The 13,581-nt window shown below is 47.5% G+C and overlaps 2 protein-coding genes across 2 annotated transcripts; both read left to right on the top strand.

The window, feature by feature from the left end:
- The first annotated feature begins 1,689 nt into the window (after positions 1-1,689).
- Positions 1,690-3,687, top strand: LOC131294796 (uncharacterized). The gene is made up of 3 exons (XM_058322839.1): positions 1,690-1,851; positions 3,317-3,370; positions 3,442-3,687. Exons 1-3 carry the CDS (start codon positions 1,690-1,692, stop codon positions 3,685-3,687), a joined length of 462 nt encoding a protein of 153 aa, XP_058178822.1.
- A 5,047-nt stretch (positions 3,688-8,734) lies between these two features.
- Positions 8,735-10,257, top strand: LOC131294797 (uncharacterized). Its single transcript, XM_058322840.1, has 6 exons — positions 8,735-8,806; positions 8,873-9,240; positions 9,348-9,521; positions 9,584-9,733; positions 9,813-10,076; positions 10,155-10,257. Exons 1-6 carry the CDS (start codon positions 8,735-8,737, stop codon positions 10,255-10,257), a joined length of 1,131 nt encoding a protein of 376 aa, XP_058178823.1.
- Positions 10,258-13,581: the final 3,324 nt, after the last annotated feature.

Consider the following 13,581-nt stretch of genomic DNA (forward strand, 5'->3'; position numbering starts at 1 on the left):
AGGACTCCGCGATCCCGGTTGTCCAGGTCTTCCCGGCAGACCAGCAGTTTGATTGCGCTAATCGGATGTCGATGGTTTCCACCGAACCGATTTTCTTTCACCACGGAAAAGAGCCCGGCGCCGCTGTGTACAGCAGCTTCCAGGAAAAATCCTTCGAGATGAAACAATTTGCTGTAAAAACGAAAGGTGTATCCTCGGGGGGACGACCGAAGCCAGGACGACCTGCTGTTTGCGAAACGTTAACTTTCCGGAGCGAGCACTTCGCTCCCGTGTCCACAATCAAAGTTAAATGGGATCCGGCGGGGTCTTTTTGGGCAGTGAAGCAATCTTTCGAAAGTACACTTAGAAACTCTTCTTCCGTGCGCGCGGGAGTACCGGGCGTGCGGTCAATGGCGCGTGGCCAAACGTCGTCCGATTCCGTGCCCGATTGCTTACCTTTATTTTTGCGAGGTGTCGAAGGAGGTGGTGCCGGCGTCGGTGGTGGAGTTCGGCAGTTATCTCGCTCGCGCCGACATTGGAAGGGTGAGGAGGATCGTTCAGCACTTTCACTCTGGAAGCGCAGAAAAAGGAAGAAACGGTCATGAAAAGTTAAAGTTTACGCGTCGGAACGTCGATCAATAGGGGTAACCTGATGGACATTTGCTTCATTTCGCCGTCAGTCAGTCGAGAGAAAGTGTGGAACGAGGTGGTGTAAAATTTAATATCGGGGAAATTGGTGTTTAGTATACATTACGAATTCCAGTGCAATTTCTAAAGGGTCTTTCGGCGAAGGCCGGGCCAGAAAATTAATAACAACAAAGAAGGCGGAATGCACCCCCACCCCGTGTTCCGTGCCGGGAGCAGCTCCAGAAAACCAGAAGCTTATCTGCCAACATGGGACGGAAAAGAAAATTTAATTTTTTCTAAGTGCCACCGACATAAACTGTCCCACGATCGAACACGAGCGGCTCGTTGATGCTATCAATGACAACTGATAAGTTGCGCCGTCTTATTGCATTTCCGCCGAACTACGTACGGACCTTTTCTACCCCCGCCGCACGCCGCTGGAACACACCGTCTTATCTTATCTTCACTATCGTGTGTCGTTTGAGCATCCTTGTGTATACGGTTGCAGGTTTACACTGAGGGGCAATAGCTGTAACACCAGCGGTGGAAAAGCAACACGTGGCCTACTTTTGCCCAGGAAAAAGTTATCGATCAATTTGTAACTGCAGCCGGTCGATTAAACTGTGGATGGAATAAATGAAGGTTGGAAACTGGATGCGCATGGAAGCGTAACCACCCACTGTATGTATCACCCTGCTTGGAGTGAGGTTCGATTGATAGTTTTTTCTTCGTGGCCAGATGGGCTTCTGCAGCTCAGTCCATCGTTGCTGCCCGAGCGCTTCACAGGCAGCCCAGTAGTTCCGGTTGTTCCGTTACGGACGGCCGAGTAAAAAAAGAAAGAAAATCAATAAAGATGTCAAGTGTCGGTGTCGTCGGGGCGGGTTGGTTTTTACAATCAAATAAAAAAGCATCCCGGCAAGGGGTCGGCGGCCAGCGCAACGGAGCGTGGGTGCTTCTAATGACATTTATGCTGATTCAATTGAACGCTCCGGCAGTAGATGGTTCGTATGCAGCATAACGGAACGGCGCCTTTCGGGCCTTCCGAGAGGGCCGGCGTTCAAAGCCCCAAAAAACATTGAGCGAATGTATTATTTAAACCACCATCAAGCATTGCGCTGCTACGCCTGTGGTCTAACGCAATCGTCCGGTGACCCCCGGTGCGTCACGGAGCCAGGGAGTGTCGAGGGCCAGAGTGTCGTCACCTGCTCGCGGAAGTACTGCACCATCACCCGGCAGGAGTTGGTGGTAAGTCCGAGAAAGCCTTTCTACGTTTCCTTTTAATCCATTCCCAGCGGGGAATTTCGTTTCCTACACAATAATACCTTTGTGATGCTCTTCTGGGCACTTGAATCACCATTCTGGGTTGAAATAATCATCTACCGACTATCAAGTGAACAGCGGAGTGCCACAATACACTTTAAAAATATTAAATCAAGGTGTTTTAGAAAACAAAAGTTGAAAAAACCCTTAAAATGCTGCTATAAAAGTGTTTAACCAAATCGAAGTAGGGTAAATGAAAATAGTACACTGTAGTGATGAGAATAACACCACTTTTTAAAGATTTGAATCAGAGTGAACAATCAAAAAGACGATTCGAATCTTTAAGTCACTCTTTTGTGATTTAAAACGTGTAAAATGGTTTATTAATCTTCGAGGAGATTTCAATCCTTAACTGGGATTCGAATCCCAAAAGAATGAACGAGTGGGTAAAAGAGTTGCTAGTTGCCATAGAGTCTCAAATTGGGATTCGAATCCCAAGAGTGATTAAAAGAGTTGCTATTCACCATAGAGCCATTCGTATATATAGTTCGTATATTAAGTACCAGTTTGGGATTCGAGTCCCAATTTGGTATCCGAATCTCTATGGCGCCTTTCAACTCTTTTACTCACTCTTGGGATTCGAATCTTTATGACGACTAGCAACTCTTTTACCCACTCGTTCATTCTTTTGGGATTCGAATCCCAGTTAATCATTCAAATAAAAAAGGAGTAACAAAAACTATCCGTCAGGATTTAAATCAATCATTCATTATTAAGACTCAAGTCAATCATTCATTCTTACTTATTTCGCACATCACTAGTATACCGATAACAACGAACAAAAAATACTATTATAAACACCCTCTGTATATCAGTTTAAGAAATTACAAATGAGTTAGGAAACTTAGGCTAACAAAGAGCCAACAATTAAATTTATCGAAAACTATGACTAGGCAAGCATCACCATTAGAAACTCCACATTTCTGTAATAATCCTAGCTCTTGACTCATCAAAAATATTGTATGATAGTGTTTATTTGAAAGTGGTTTTTGATATCTTTTTTATCGGCAAACATTTTTAGAGGAATTTTGTTTGAGAGTATTCCCGCTGGTATTTTGTTATTGTTTGAAAATGATATTATTGATCTATTTGCTTCTAGAGTTTAAATGACAAATTGCGAACAGCAAAACCGGGCTAGAACTCAGAACCGTGTTCCTATCTTAAGCCGGCACGAACCAACGTTTACCTTGTGTCTAATCTCCATTAGCCGCAGTGCAATCTCCCGACGTTTGGAGTGTTTTATGAGTCACTGACTTTTGAAGCACCCAACGAAAGAACTCGTTGCTTATTTCCAACTCCTCCGCGTCGGACGGACAAAAGTCGATTGATTCACTTGTACATCGTTTCGTTTGCTTTCTCCCTTCTTTTTTCCCCCCCCCCCCTCCAATAGGATCCGCCCGGGAAGTTGGTAACTTTCCTGCGAGGCTGCGAGGAAAATCCACTGGTAAAAGCGAAAACAAAATGGCCCCGGCTAGTGCACAATCGCTAATCGAATGTCGCATTTTCCTCTCGCAGTATCTGGACGAGGTGCTGGAGGATCCGACCTTCATCACGTACTATCGATCGTGCACCACGGATCTGTGCAACAACGGCGACGCCCTCGGCTCTTCCGGCTCCGCCCTGACCGGCCTCAACGAGGGCGCGTCGGAGAATCTGCTCGTCCCCGGACTGGCCGGTAGCACCGGGCCGGCGTCCTTTGAGCTGGCGCTGCTCATTAAAATCACATCACTGTCCCTATCGGCGGCACGCATCTTCGCATAGAGTGCCCACCCTTCCTTCCTTCCTGCCTTTCCTTCCCTTTCCGCCAGCGTCATCGATATGATATTAATGAATGATACTTTTAGCGGCCAGCCAGCCAGCCAGCCAGCCAGCGCGGCGGATGGATATCCTTTCGATGTTCGAAATCTTGTTTGGCTTTCCTTCCGTCCGTTCCCGCTCGCCGTTTCCGGGATTGAGATAACGACGTTGCGAGGACGTGTGCGCGCCCGCTCGCCGACTTTACTTTATGGAAGTTATATTTAATTAATAAATAATGCTCGCCCCGGGCCCGGTGGTTCCGTGTATCATCATCGTGATCGTCGGCACGCGCCGTCCTCATATGCGTCGTCTTCTTTTTTTTTTTTGTTGTGGTCGGGGCTTTTCCGGGGGCCAGATTGAGCTCATCATACAGTGTGTGTAATGGCTTCAATTTTCATAATTCCATCCGAATAGCCAGCTGCGAGGGATATTCCCGGAGAAGCTTATTCACAGGCGACCGTAATGCTTGGGTTTACAAAGGACAAACCCTTCCTCGCTAAACGGTTTATATTTGGGTCACTGTGTAAGTATGTGTATCGTGTGTTTGTTAAGGATACTCAAGGATCAGTTAAAGCTCAACCCAAAGTATGGCATGACCTGGACGGGGAATGGTAGCCCGGCACGTTTTTATTTGCGAAAAGTGTATTTTTGGCGCACCAAATGGCACAGAATAAGAAGGAAGGAAACATTGCATTAAGAAACATACATAGAAATATAAAAACTTGTTCTGGGATTCGTTTTTTAAGAGTCCTATTTTCAGTGCGTTGAAATTGCCGTTTGCCACGAAAAATATAGAATCAAAAAAGTAGCTTTTATTATACATTCTATCATATTCCTTGCATTTTCAGATCATTACAATGTTTGTTCATTTTCAGAACGGCCCCGATCTAATAAATCAAGGTTAAACTTTTGGAATAAATTGAAAATGTAAAACCATCAAACAACCATTAAAAATTACCCATGCGCATGTAGCGAGATTGAGATATCATGACAGCATTTAAAAAACCATCAAAAACATGCTAAATTCGTTCAATTTACTATTTGCTTGCCTTCGGATGAATTTCACAACATTTCGCTGCTCCCGTCTCGTTCCGCTTGGCCTACTTTTTGCAAACACCTCTATCACAAACTGCTTTCGGTTAAAAAATGCTGCAATTCATGCTCGGACCGGCGATAGCAAAGTCCGAAAAAGCGTCCGTTCCATTCCGGCTGCTTAACGGTGCAACATCAGGCACGAGCCGGAAGAACAAATTCAATTTCCTGTCGTGACCAGGCGCCGGCTTTGGTTTCACGTGACCCCCCTCCGCTTACGGTTGGAGATGGATGGCGAAATAGAGCCGATTCGTTTTCCATCCACACTCCACCGAAGAGGTGCTAAAGCAGCAAATTAATGGCTGAAAATCGATTCGGGAGTTCAAAAGATTAATTCCTCAGACATTTGGGCAAGAATAAGGCATGTCTGGCGTTCCATTGCATGGAGTGTGATCGTCTTTGGAGACGGGGATTACACTTTACCAAAAAACCGCCAAAGTGTGCTGTGCGTTGCGATGCGAAGCTGCACAACTCGGGGCCGCACAGCCTGCTTCGAGGAAATGAAGGTGAATAATAAATTCCTTCCAGCTCCAGTTTTCCTCGCTTTTTTCTATTTTGTTGGCGAGGGGCGATATTTGGCACAGCTTATTCCTGGGCTGACATGATTTGGTTTGGTTCGATCTAATGAGCTTACGGCCCCGGCCCCGGCCTCCTGTCCCCGAGCCTCCCCTTCGAGTTTGGGGAAAAAAGGATTGCCCCGGTACTTCCGCTACATATCCTTGCGCTCCCTGCGCATTTTCCGCTCCATCGAATTATTCATTGTGCCGGCGGTTCGATACTTTTCCTGCCTATTTCTGCGCTTCGGGGATGACATGAGGGGCGTGTGTGTATGTGTGTGTGTGTGGTTCCGGTGTGGTTAATCCTTAAACGGATGAATTCTCCCACTCTTCTCTCTCGCTGGGCTCGGCAACGAGACTGTGTCGATTATATGGCCCGGCCCCCACACCCCCGTCGTCTCCCCGGGGGGTGAATGTGATGTTTCGACACATTCAATTTTCCCAAACCCACGCGGCGCACGGTCGAGGCCCATGGATCCATGGATTCGATTCGTGCCAAAGTCAGATCCCTCAAAAAGAGCCGCACGCGTTACGGTGAGCCGGCGAGAGATCGACCTGCCTCTTTCCGCCCGGGACCAGAAAGGACGTTGGGTTGCTTCCTTCGCCACTAATGGAGTGGGAGAAGCACAAAGGCCCGCCGGTTCCACGGTGCGAATAGAGCAACAGAATTTATAGCGTAATTTAGCAGACGGTACCGAAAACCAATTCCTGCACGTCGTCCTCGTTCGATCCGAGGGTACACGCTCACACGTGTATGTCTGTGAATGTGTGTGTGTGTTTGTGTAGGTAGAGTACTCTGTGGCAGATAAGGTGTGATTAATTCACACTGGCTCGAGACCTGAAGTCAGTCAGGGTCAGGTTAGTTCCAACATCCGCTGCCGATGAAGTGTAAACCGACCGAAACCCGAGGCTGGAGGGTCTACGCCTTTGTTTCGTCGTGCTTCCGGCCAGGTCCAGCCTTAGAACCCTGCGGACCTAGGACCCGGTTGTTGTACAAAGTGCCTATTTGTCGCCTCTGTTAAACAACAGCAATTTTTCGCCACGCTGTGTAATTAGAACGTGCTCGAAACGTTAACCGTTGCTAAGCATGCGAGCGGTTGGGGGCTTTTCCAGTGTCTTTCTGGGGGGAGACCCATGGAAAAACCCCCACTCGCATTTTTCCCCCGGGTCGCAAAAATAGCGAAGGGTAAATCATGTGCCCTTTTATTACCTCTGTCTATTTATTCACGAACGAGCCAAAGTGGCGGTCTTTAGCGCTTTTCCGCAACAATCGCAGCACACTCCCGGGACCTCCAGCGGACCTCCCGCCATGACTGGCAATTATGGTAATGATGAGTAAACCTGTTTACTGCTTACTTTCCTTCCCTCCCCCCCCCCCCCCCCCCTCCCCCCTTTGCCGAGAGGATTTTCTTCCGCTCTTGGTGGATTCTTTTTTCTTTTTCCGCCAAAACACCAACGTCACCCTATGACAGCGGGGCAAGGAGGGAGAGTTGAAGGGTAGGATTGATTTTCAATTAATCGTCTTAAAGAAAACCATCAGCCCTACATCGAGGCTGTGGTCAGTTTAATTGCTTGGATAGCGGACGGGCGAGAACTTCCGTCATGGATTGAGGTTCTTTCCGATCAATAAGCCTAAGTGGTGTGGTCTACTGATTTCCATCATTTACAACTTCCTCCCGCATTGAAACGCTACCCCGCTATTGATTGGGTTATTGGTTTGGGCTAAAGCTTTATCTTAACTGGCGGGAATTTGTTTCTTGGTGAACCACTGCTCAATTACTTGAACCTTCGATTTTTTTGTTTTCAATTTCCAGCTCCCCAAAGCTCTATTGTTGCTACTTTGCATATCAAAAGGACGCCCGGACCGAATCTTTTGTAATTGATCTTGGAAGGACGGGGATCGACAGGGACAGAAGGGGGCATGTGGGGCAACGGTTCAGCCGGGAGATAGATGGATCCGATGGATAAATCTTTTTCCCATTTAGCTAACCTGTCGGCGCTCATCTAGTTAAAAATACATTAATTTTCATCCAAGCCACGGCGTTGCGCTTGTGTTACTTCCAAACGACACTTTCGCACAAAACCGTAAAATGCGGAAATGCCTCATCTAACGCCCGGTGGTGCCCCCGAAAACACACCCCGAGCTTTACGGGATTCCCCCGGGGAGGGGGTGGAACGGTAAGGAAGCGTGGCGTTTAAATTTAGCCCGGAGCTCCTTAAATGGTTTTCAAATAATGGCGTAAAGCAGCGACGTCGTCCCTCACACCCTCGCCATCGTTTCATAAGGATACTTTACGGTCATGACTGGCTGCCACTGCACAAAGGAGCCGGCGGTGTATGGCCCTGCCCAGCCGAGTGGAAAGTATCACAGTGTTTGCGACCCCCAGCGAGCCTATTCCGAGTGAAACATAATCTGGCTAGCTTTAATGGTCGAGGTGGCGCAAAGAACCAGCATCCCCCGGCCGTGTTTGGTTGTTGGGTGCCTGCTCCTGGAACCAGGGAACCGGAGTACGTACGTTATCGGATCAATTTGAAACGGTCGACCGATTTCATCCAGTTTACTTGGCTGAAGTTTACATTCAAGCTGTAAAAAATGTGGGACAAAGATGGTTGATAATAGTTTTTCCTGTGATCTCTCCAAAGAAGCGTTCAATCCGGGTGGGTTTGTTTTGATGCTAACAGTTCACATCCCTTCTGGGATTGGGGTTGATGGTTTTGTTCGGTCATTAGATATTGATTACACTTGTATCCTTACCCGTAGAATAGGATTGGCCTTTAAATTGTTATCGCTGTATTATCTTTCTGCTGGTTTCCTTTTCCATACCTTTTTTTGTCGTTCAGGTGAAATATCAAATAAAGAAATACTCAAGAACCGAGGAGACTAAGAGAGAACTTATAAAAAATAAGTGAAATAAATTAATATGAAGATGAAAAATGGGGGGGAAAACAGAGGAAACACATCAAGTGTAAACGTATTTTTCCATCCGATACAAATCCTACAAAGTAAAATTTTGCAAAAATGAAAAAACAAGCAAAATAACCGGCCCCAAGTAAGTGAACCAGTCGTCGCCATGACAACGAGAAGAGTAGCCAATAATTGAGTGACGTCCGAACGGCCATCATTCGCTTTCAGACTTTTGGACAGTGAGCTTCCGTCGCTCCACTCGCTCTCAAATTGGTCGGCATTTTTTACAGTGAAAAATTTTGTCAGTACAGTTACAACAGTGTAATAGCAGTGATTTAACTCAAAGTGGTTTAGCAGTTGTGGGAAACGTATTCGCAAGCGCAAAGTAGAGATTACGTATCACTTGTCGGGTAAAAAGTTTCCGAGTCGGAAGAGAGATTGGGCAGACGAATCTAACATGTTCAGCTCCAGCGCCTACCGCGAGTGGCTTTCCACTGGCGATGGACCAGCGTCGTACCCGAAGCATACGGTAACTGGTTAACTATTCGCTGGTGATTAACAAAGAGGACAACTGATTAACTCTTGTAACTCTTAGTTTAATCCGACCGCAAAGCCGTTTGTGTGTCCTGTGAAACGGGCCGAGGCGATGTACGGCGGGGACACGGCTGGCGATTCGAAGTACACTTCCGACAAGGCCAGGAAGGCCAGGATTGCCTTCGTCGGACCGACGAGCGTCCCGGTCAACGCGCGCATCTGGAACACCGTTGGTCGAACGTCCCCGGATCCGGTTTGCCCCGTGCAAAGTCAACTACCGTCGGGTATGATTCCGACTTGTAACGGTCATTTGAAGATGTACATGGAGCCAGCGGCACATTACGCCAACTGTCCCGCTAATCAAGCATCGTTCGGACCGACTCTGCATCCTGACGGCTTCTTACAATTGAATCTGCGTGATGGCATCATGTAAGTCGTAAGGGATCAAAGCAATCCTTAACTTCGGGAAGTTACGTCTTCCTTCGACAACATTGAAACTGCTTGATCTGCCAACATGATTTTGATGTCTCCGGCAGGGTGGGACTGACGTTGAACTCACTCAAAGTGATAAACAAACGGATGAACATTGCTATTTCCGTGTCCGGCGACTCGACGACTGTAGCCATGAGTCATCCGAATGGAATTATTTACCAGTATGGCGCCCAGGTTGACATCGTGGCTTGCGATGCGAAGAAGAGTAACCACTTCATGTAAGACTTGGACTACATGTGCCTTGGCTATCGGTGCCTGCTTCAAATACCCTTCTTTCTAGTCGCTACGCCAGAATGTGGCACAAAGGCATCAGCTTCACCAGCGATCGATGCGCCTTGATCTATCTTGTCGATGCGGCAGGCACACGAACAACCTCGGAAACAATCACCATGGATCTGGAAGCAGATTATGTGAACCAGGTGTTCTACAAGTAAGTTCTTTTAACCCCACCCGTGAACACCCGCCGGTCGTCGTTTGACATATCGAACGTGTGTTTAATCCCGTTGCAGCGGTGCAGCTTGCAGCACGCAAACCATGGCGGAGTTAAGCCTCTTGCAGCGTCATGCAAGCTACCACCTCACCGGCGATGGAGGCTTGGTGTACCAGATCCATGGTTACCGCATCACGCAGGCCAACGACGGCCAGGTGAAGCTGGTGAATGCCACGAAGCAGTGCATCATCCGGACTAGTCCGACCAACGGTTCCGCCACGGTCACGACTCCCAGCATCCATTGCACCGCCTCGCTCGGTGCGACCTCTCACCTCTTCGTACGGTAAGGGTTTTATCTACTGCCCTAATCCTCACTCGCCTCACTGTAACGTTTCCTCCCCCCATCCATCACTGTTCACAGATGCGAGGAGAAACGCATGCACTTCGATGGTGCGGCGTTCGTCGTGCGTAACGCTGGCCATTCGGCCGGATTCGATGAGATCAATCGATTGCGCGTCTACTGAAGAGGAAACACGGAGCAAGTTCCCGTTTCCCTTCCCTACCGCATCGCTTCCAAGGAAAGAGCCTCAGCGGAACGCGCGTTGGTCAGAACGTGAATCGAGTGATTAGTTAATATTATGTTTAAATTTGATTGCCAGTTCCAGCGTTAGTGAAGGTCCGTTTTGTGTCCAGTGTGAAATAAATCTAAATTTCCTTTCATCCTGCCGTGCTTGACTTCCGGACCTAAAGTGGAAACCCGTCAATCCGTCGCTTTTAAATGGTTCGCTACCTTCGCTCCTCGGATACTTACATGATGTTCGGAACTGGAAGGGTTAGGGAGTGGGCCCGATCTGCGAAGACGGGCTAGGGCACTCCTGAGACCTTCCGTACTGTTATGTTTGGCCCCCCGTTCAAAAATATAACAACCGCACAGGAACAGCTTGACCGTCTAGCGTTGGCGTCCGTTCGCCACCGTCCGCAGCCTCGACGCTTCCGGCGCTGGAAACCGGCTTTCCGCGTGGGAAAGTCCTCCCCGTGCCGAGAGGGCTTTCACGCACGACTATACACCATGCGAACGCTGGAGGGGCTATATTTATATCTGACACACTATTGCCTGCCGAATGCGGCGGAACAGCAGCACTTGTCGAGGCACGGACTGGAACAGAGAAATGCACTCACACTAACATCACCGTCCTATGGAAACTGTGGAAATGCCACTTGCATCGCGCTTCTTCGCCTTAACGGAACTTATATCCGAAACACAATTTCACTGAAATCAAACAAGACAAGACTTTCATCCTCGAATAATTTTATATTTTGTCTAAGAACAGCTAATGTTATTGAATTGGGTTTTTTTGAGACGTACATACATTTTTATATTTTACTTAGTAAACGTAACTTAGTAAACATGATAAACAGAATACAAGGTAGCCTAGCGAAGAATAATTCAATGAAGTGAAGAATAACATCGCTCAACGTATTTCACAAGTAGGTCGAAAACAATCTGATAACGATTACAAACGGAAAACATTTAAAACTACGAGGTACGACCGTTTGAAACGGAGATCCCACGGAAACACATGCCATTCCGGCTTTCAAATTTTCAAATTATAAACCAAGGCCGCTCGGCGCTAGGAAACTAGCAGCGTGATTCATGAATTTCCTGTTACCTTGCCCTAAATTTCCCAGGATTTCTACTTTTGCGGCAACACACACACCTGGACTACGAGCTCAAGGTTGGTAGGAAGAGTATTTAGGAATTTCTTCCTGCTTGCAGCCAATCGGGTTTCTGCTGCTCGAAGGTAGAAATATGAATTTTGAACACATTCCACCCTGCTTCCATTGACTTTAAAGCTACCTTAGAGAGCTGGTTCCATCAGTATGACACTTTAACGGTCGCAATCGGTCGGTGTCCATCTGCGCGGAGACGCACGGCGGAGGCAAAGGTAATTACAAAAGCCTTTGGTAATCGAGAATCAAGTTTGGCATCTCTCGCAACCTTTCCCATTGCAGCCATGGCAACACATTGGCAAGGAAGGGAGACAAGTGTTGTAAATTTCAATTACAACAACCCTTTTTGCGAGTGAAACAACTTTCTAACTTTTTCCTGCGCACCGGAACGAACCCGCCTTGTCGGAAATGGTCGCTTTTCCGACCCGTGCTGGAACCCTCTTCAAAAGATTGATCGACGAATCGGTCCTCTCTCCGGCAGCCTTCTCACCCATCCCGGCAGCAGCACCACAATAGTGACAACATATTTACATGGAGGCCCCATGGACTGCTTGGTGGCTGTGATTCGGTCCGGAAAAACCCTTTTGAACCTGTGCTATTACGCTTTTCTTTTACCTTCACCCTTTATTTAACCGCGCACAAAAGGAAACGCCAATGCAGAAAGGTAAAAGGTCACTCCCGAGGATGGGAGAGGGGCAGGGGGGGGAAGAGGTTTTCGTAGAGGAGCAGGGATTTTGTTTGTAGTGTTGGCACATCGTTCGCTTGCCGTGGACATGCAGCTTTTAACCTGTACTATGACTTGGCCATTCTTACGCTATTTCCCTTTCGAAATGTCTTAACTGTTTTTTTTCGTCCCTTTAAAATTCTACAAATGCACAGGAGCCTTTTGACAGCATCCTTCAAGCTGGAGCGCTATGATGGGAGAGTTTACAGACGTTAAAAATTAAAATGAAAACATTTTCCCGAGCTAGCGACGGGTAAGGCATAATTCTAGCGAAGAAAAGTCTTCCACCTGTCGCCGGGGGAAGGGAAAGCGAAAAGCGGTCCGCCGGTGTCCTTTTCTAAACAGACAAACAAACCCCCTTAATGGTCTCCGGCTACTGACAGTCGTGTCGGCCTGCAGACGTTTAACTTATCTCTCCGGGTATCCGGGAAAACTTCCCGGGAAGTGGACGACCAGGGCCTCGAAAGATGTCCCTTCCCTTTTGGCCGTCCAAATTCGGAAATTCTTCGGGGAGGCAAACCTACAGGTCAACGTATTCTTTGCGCTCCAAACCGGCAAAGGGAGCAAAGGCAGACGGGGAGGGATCGATTGGAGGCCCGGTGTCCAATGAGAAGTTCGTTTATTCGATCAACCGATGCCATGACTCGGGCCCGTTTGCAAATTGATGCTGCTGGGTGGATGCTAAATGACACCCGGGGGACAAAGTTTGGCGACAACTTTCTTTGGCGCGTGTGCGTTTTTTTTCCTCCACCACCTCCTTCCTCCTGGTTCCAAGCAATTGTGGTGGATTGTTGCTCAACTTTCTCTTCCTACGAAACACTTGCTGGAACGTTTGGATGAAATTAAGTAGGCCAACTAGTGGGATCTATCATTTTGACGTAATTGTAATTGGAAGTAGGATACGCATAAATTCTTTGCGACACAGCAATTTAATACAAAATTAAGTTTTGGCTAAGTTTTCTGTCGCAATTTACTGTCCATTCTCTTCCCTTGAGTACCATTTCTTTTGGTCGTTGGTGTTAAAAATATAAATGCAAAATTTAACAACTTTTTTGTGACCAATATCGGGTGTTAGGGTGATATGATTTCGCCGTTTTCTTTACAACCCCATCGTAGACGCGAAGTAAAGGAAAGAACTTCGACGTTTTATAGACTACGTCGTCAATTTTTTGTGTCCTCTGTTTGCCTTTACTGCCCCAACACTGGTTTTGTCCACCGTTCATAAAAACCGGCGCTACAAAATACACAACACCATACCAAATATCGCTGGAAATCCAAATCTACGAACGGGCCGGAAATTAAAGCCCTCTCATCCGTCCGGTCATTCGCACACAGGTAACGCCATCACCATCGGGTCGCAGGATTTTAACACACACAAATAGTAACACTTTGG

The sequence above is a fragment of the Anopheles ziemanni genome, chromosome 2 (assembly GCF_943734765.1).
Source record: "Anopheles ziemanni chromosome 2, idAnoZiCoDA_A2_x.2, whole genome shotgun sequence".
NCBI classification, from domain to species: Eukaryota; Metazoa; Arthropoda; class Insecta; order Diptera; family Culicidae; genus Anopheles; species Anopheles ziemanni.

Bases quoted from the DNA above. Each gene is read 5' to 3' on its own strand.
- LOC131294796 (XM_058322839.1), top strand. From the start codon at position 1,690: ATGTATTATTTAAACCACCATCAAGCATTGCGCTGCTACGCCTGTGGT. The intron at 1,852-3,316 runs GTAAGTCCGAGA...CCCCTCCAATAG, and splicing joins TCACCCGGCAGGAGTTGGTG to GATCCGCCCGGGAAGTTGGT. The intron at 3,371-3,441 runs GTAAAAGCGAAA...TTCCTCTCGCAG, and splicing joins GCTGCGAGGAAAATCCACTG to TATCTGGACGAGGTGCTGGA.
- LOC131294797 (XM_058322840.1), top strand. From the start codon at position 8,735: ATGTTCAGCTCCAGCGCCTACCGCGAGTGGCTTTCCACTGGCGATGGA. The intron at 8,807-8,872 runs GTAACTGGTTAA...TGTAACTCTTAG, and splicing joins CGTCGTACCCGAAGCATACG to TTTAATCCGACCGCAAAGCC. The intron at 9,522-9,583 runs GTAAGACTTGGA...CCTTCTTTCTAG, and splicing joins AAGAAGAGTAACCACTTCAT to TCGCTACGCCAGAATGTGGC.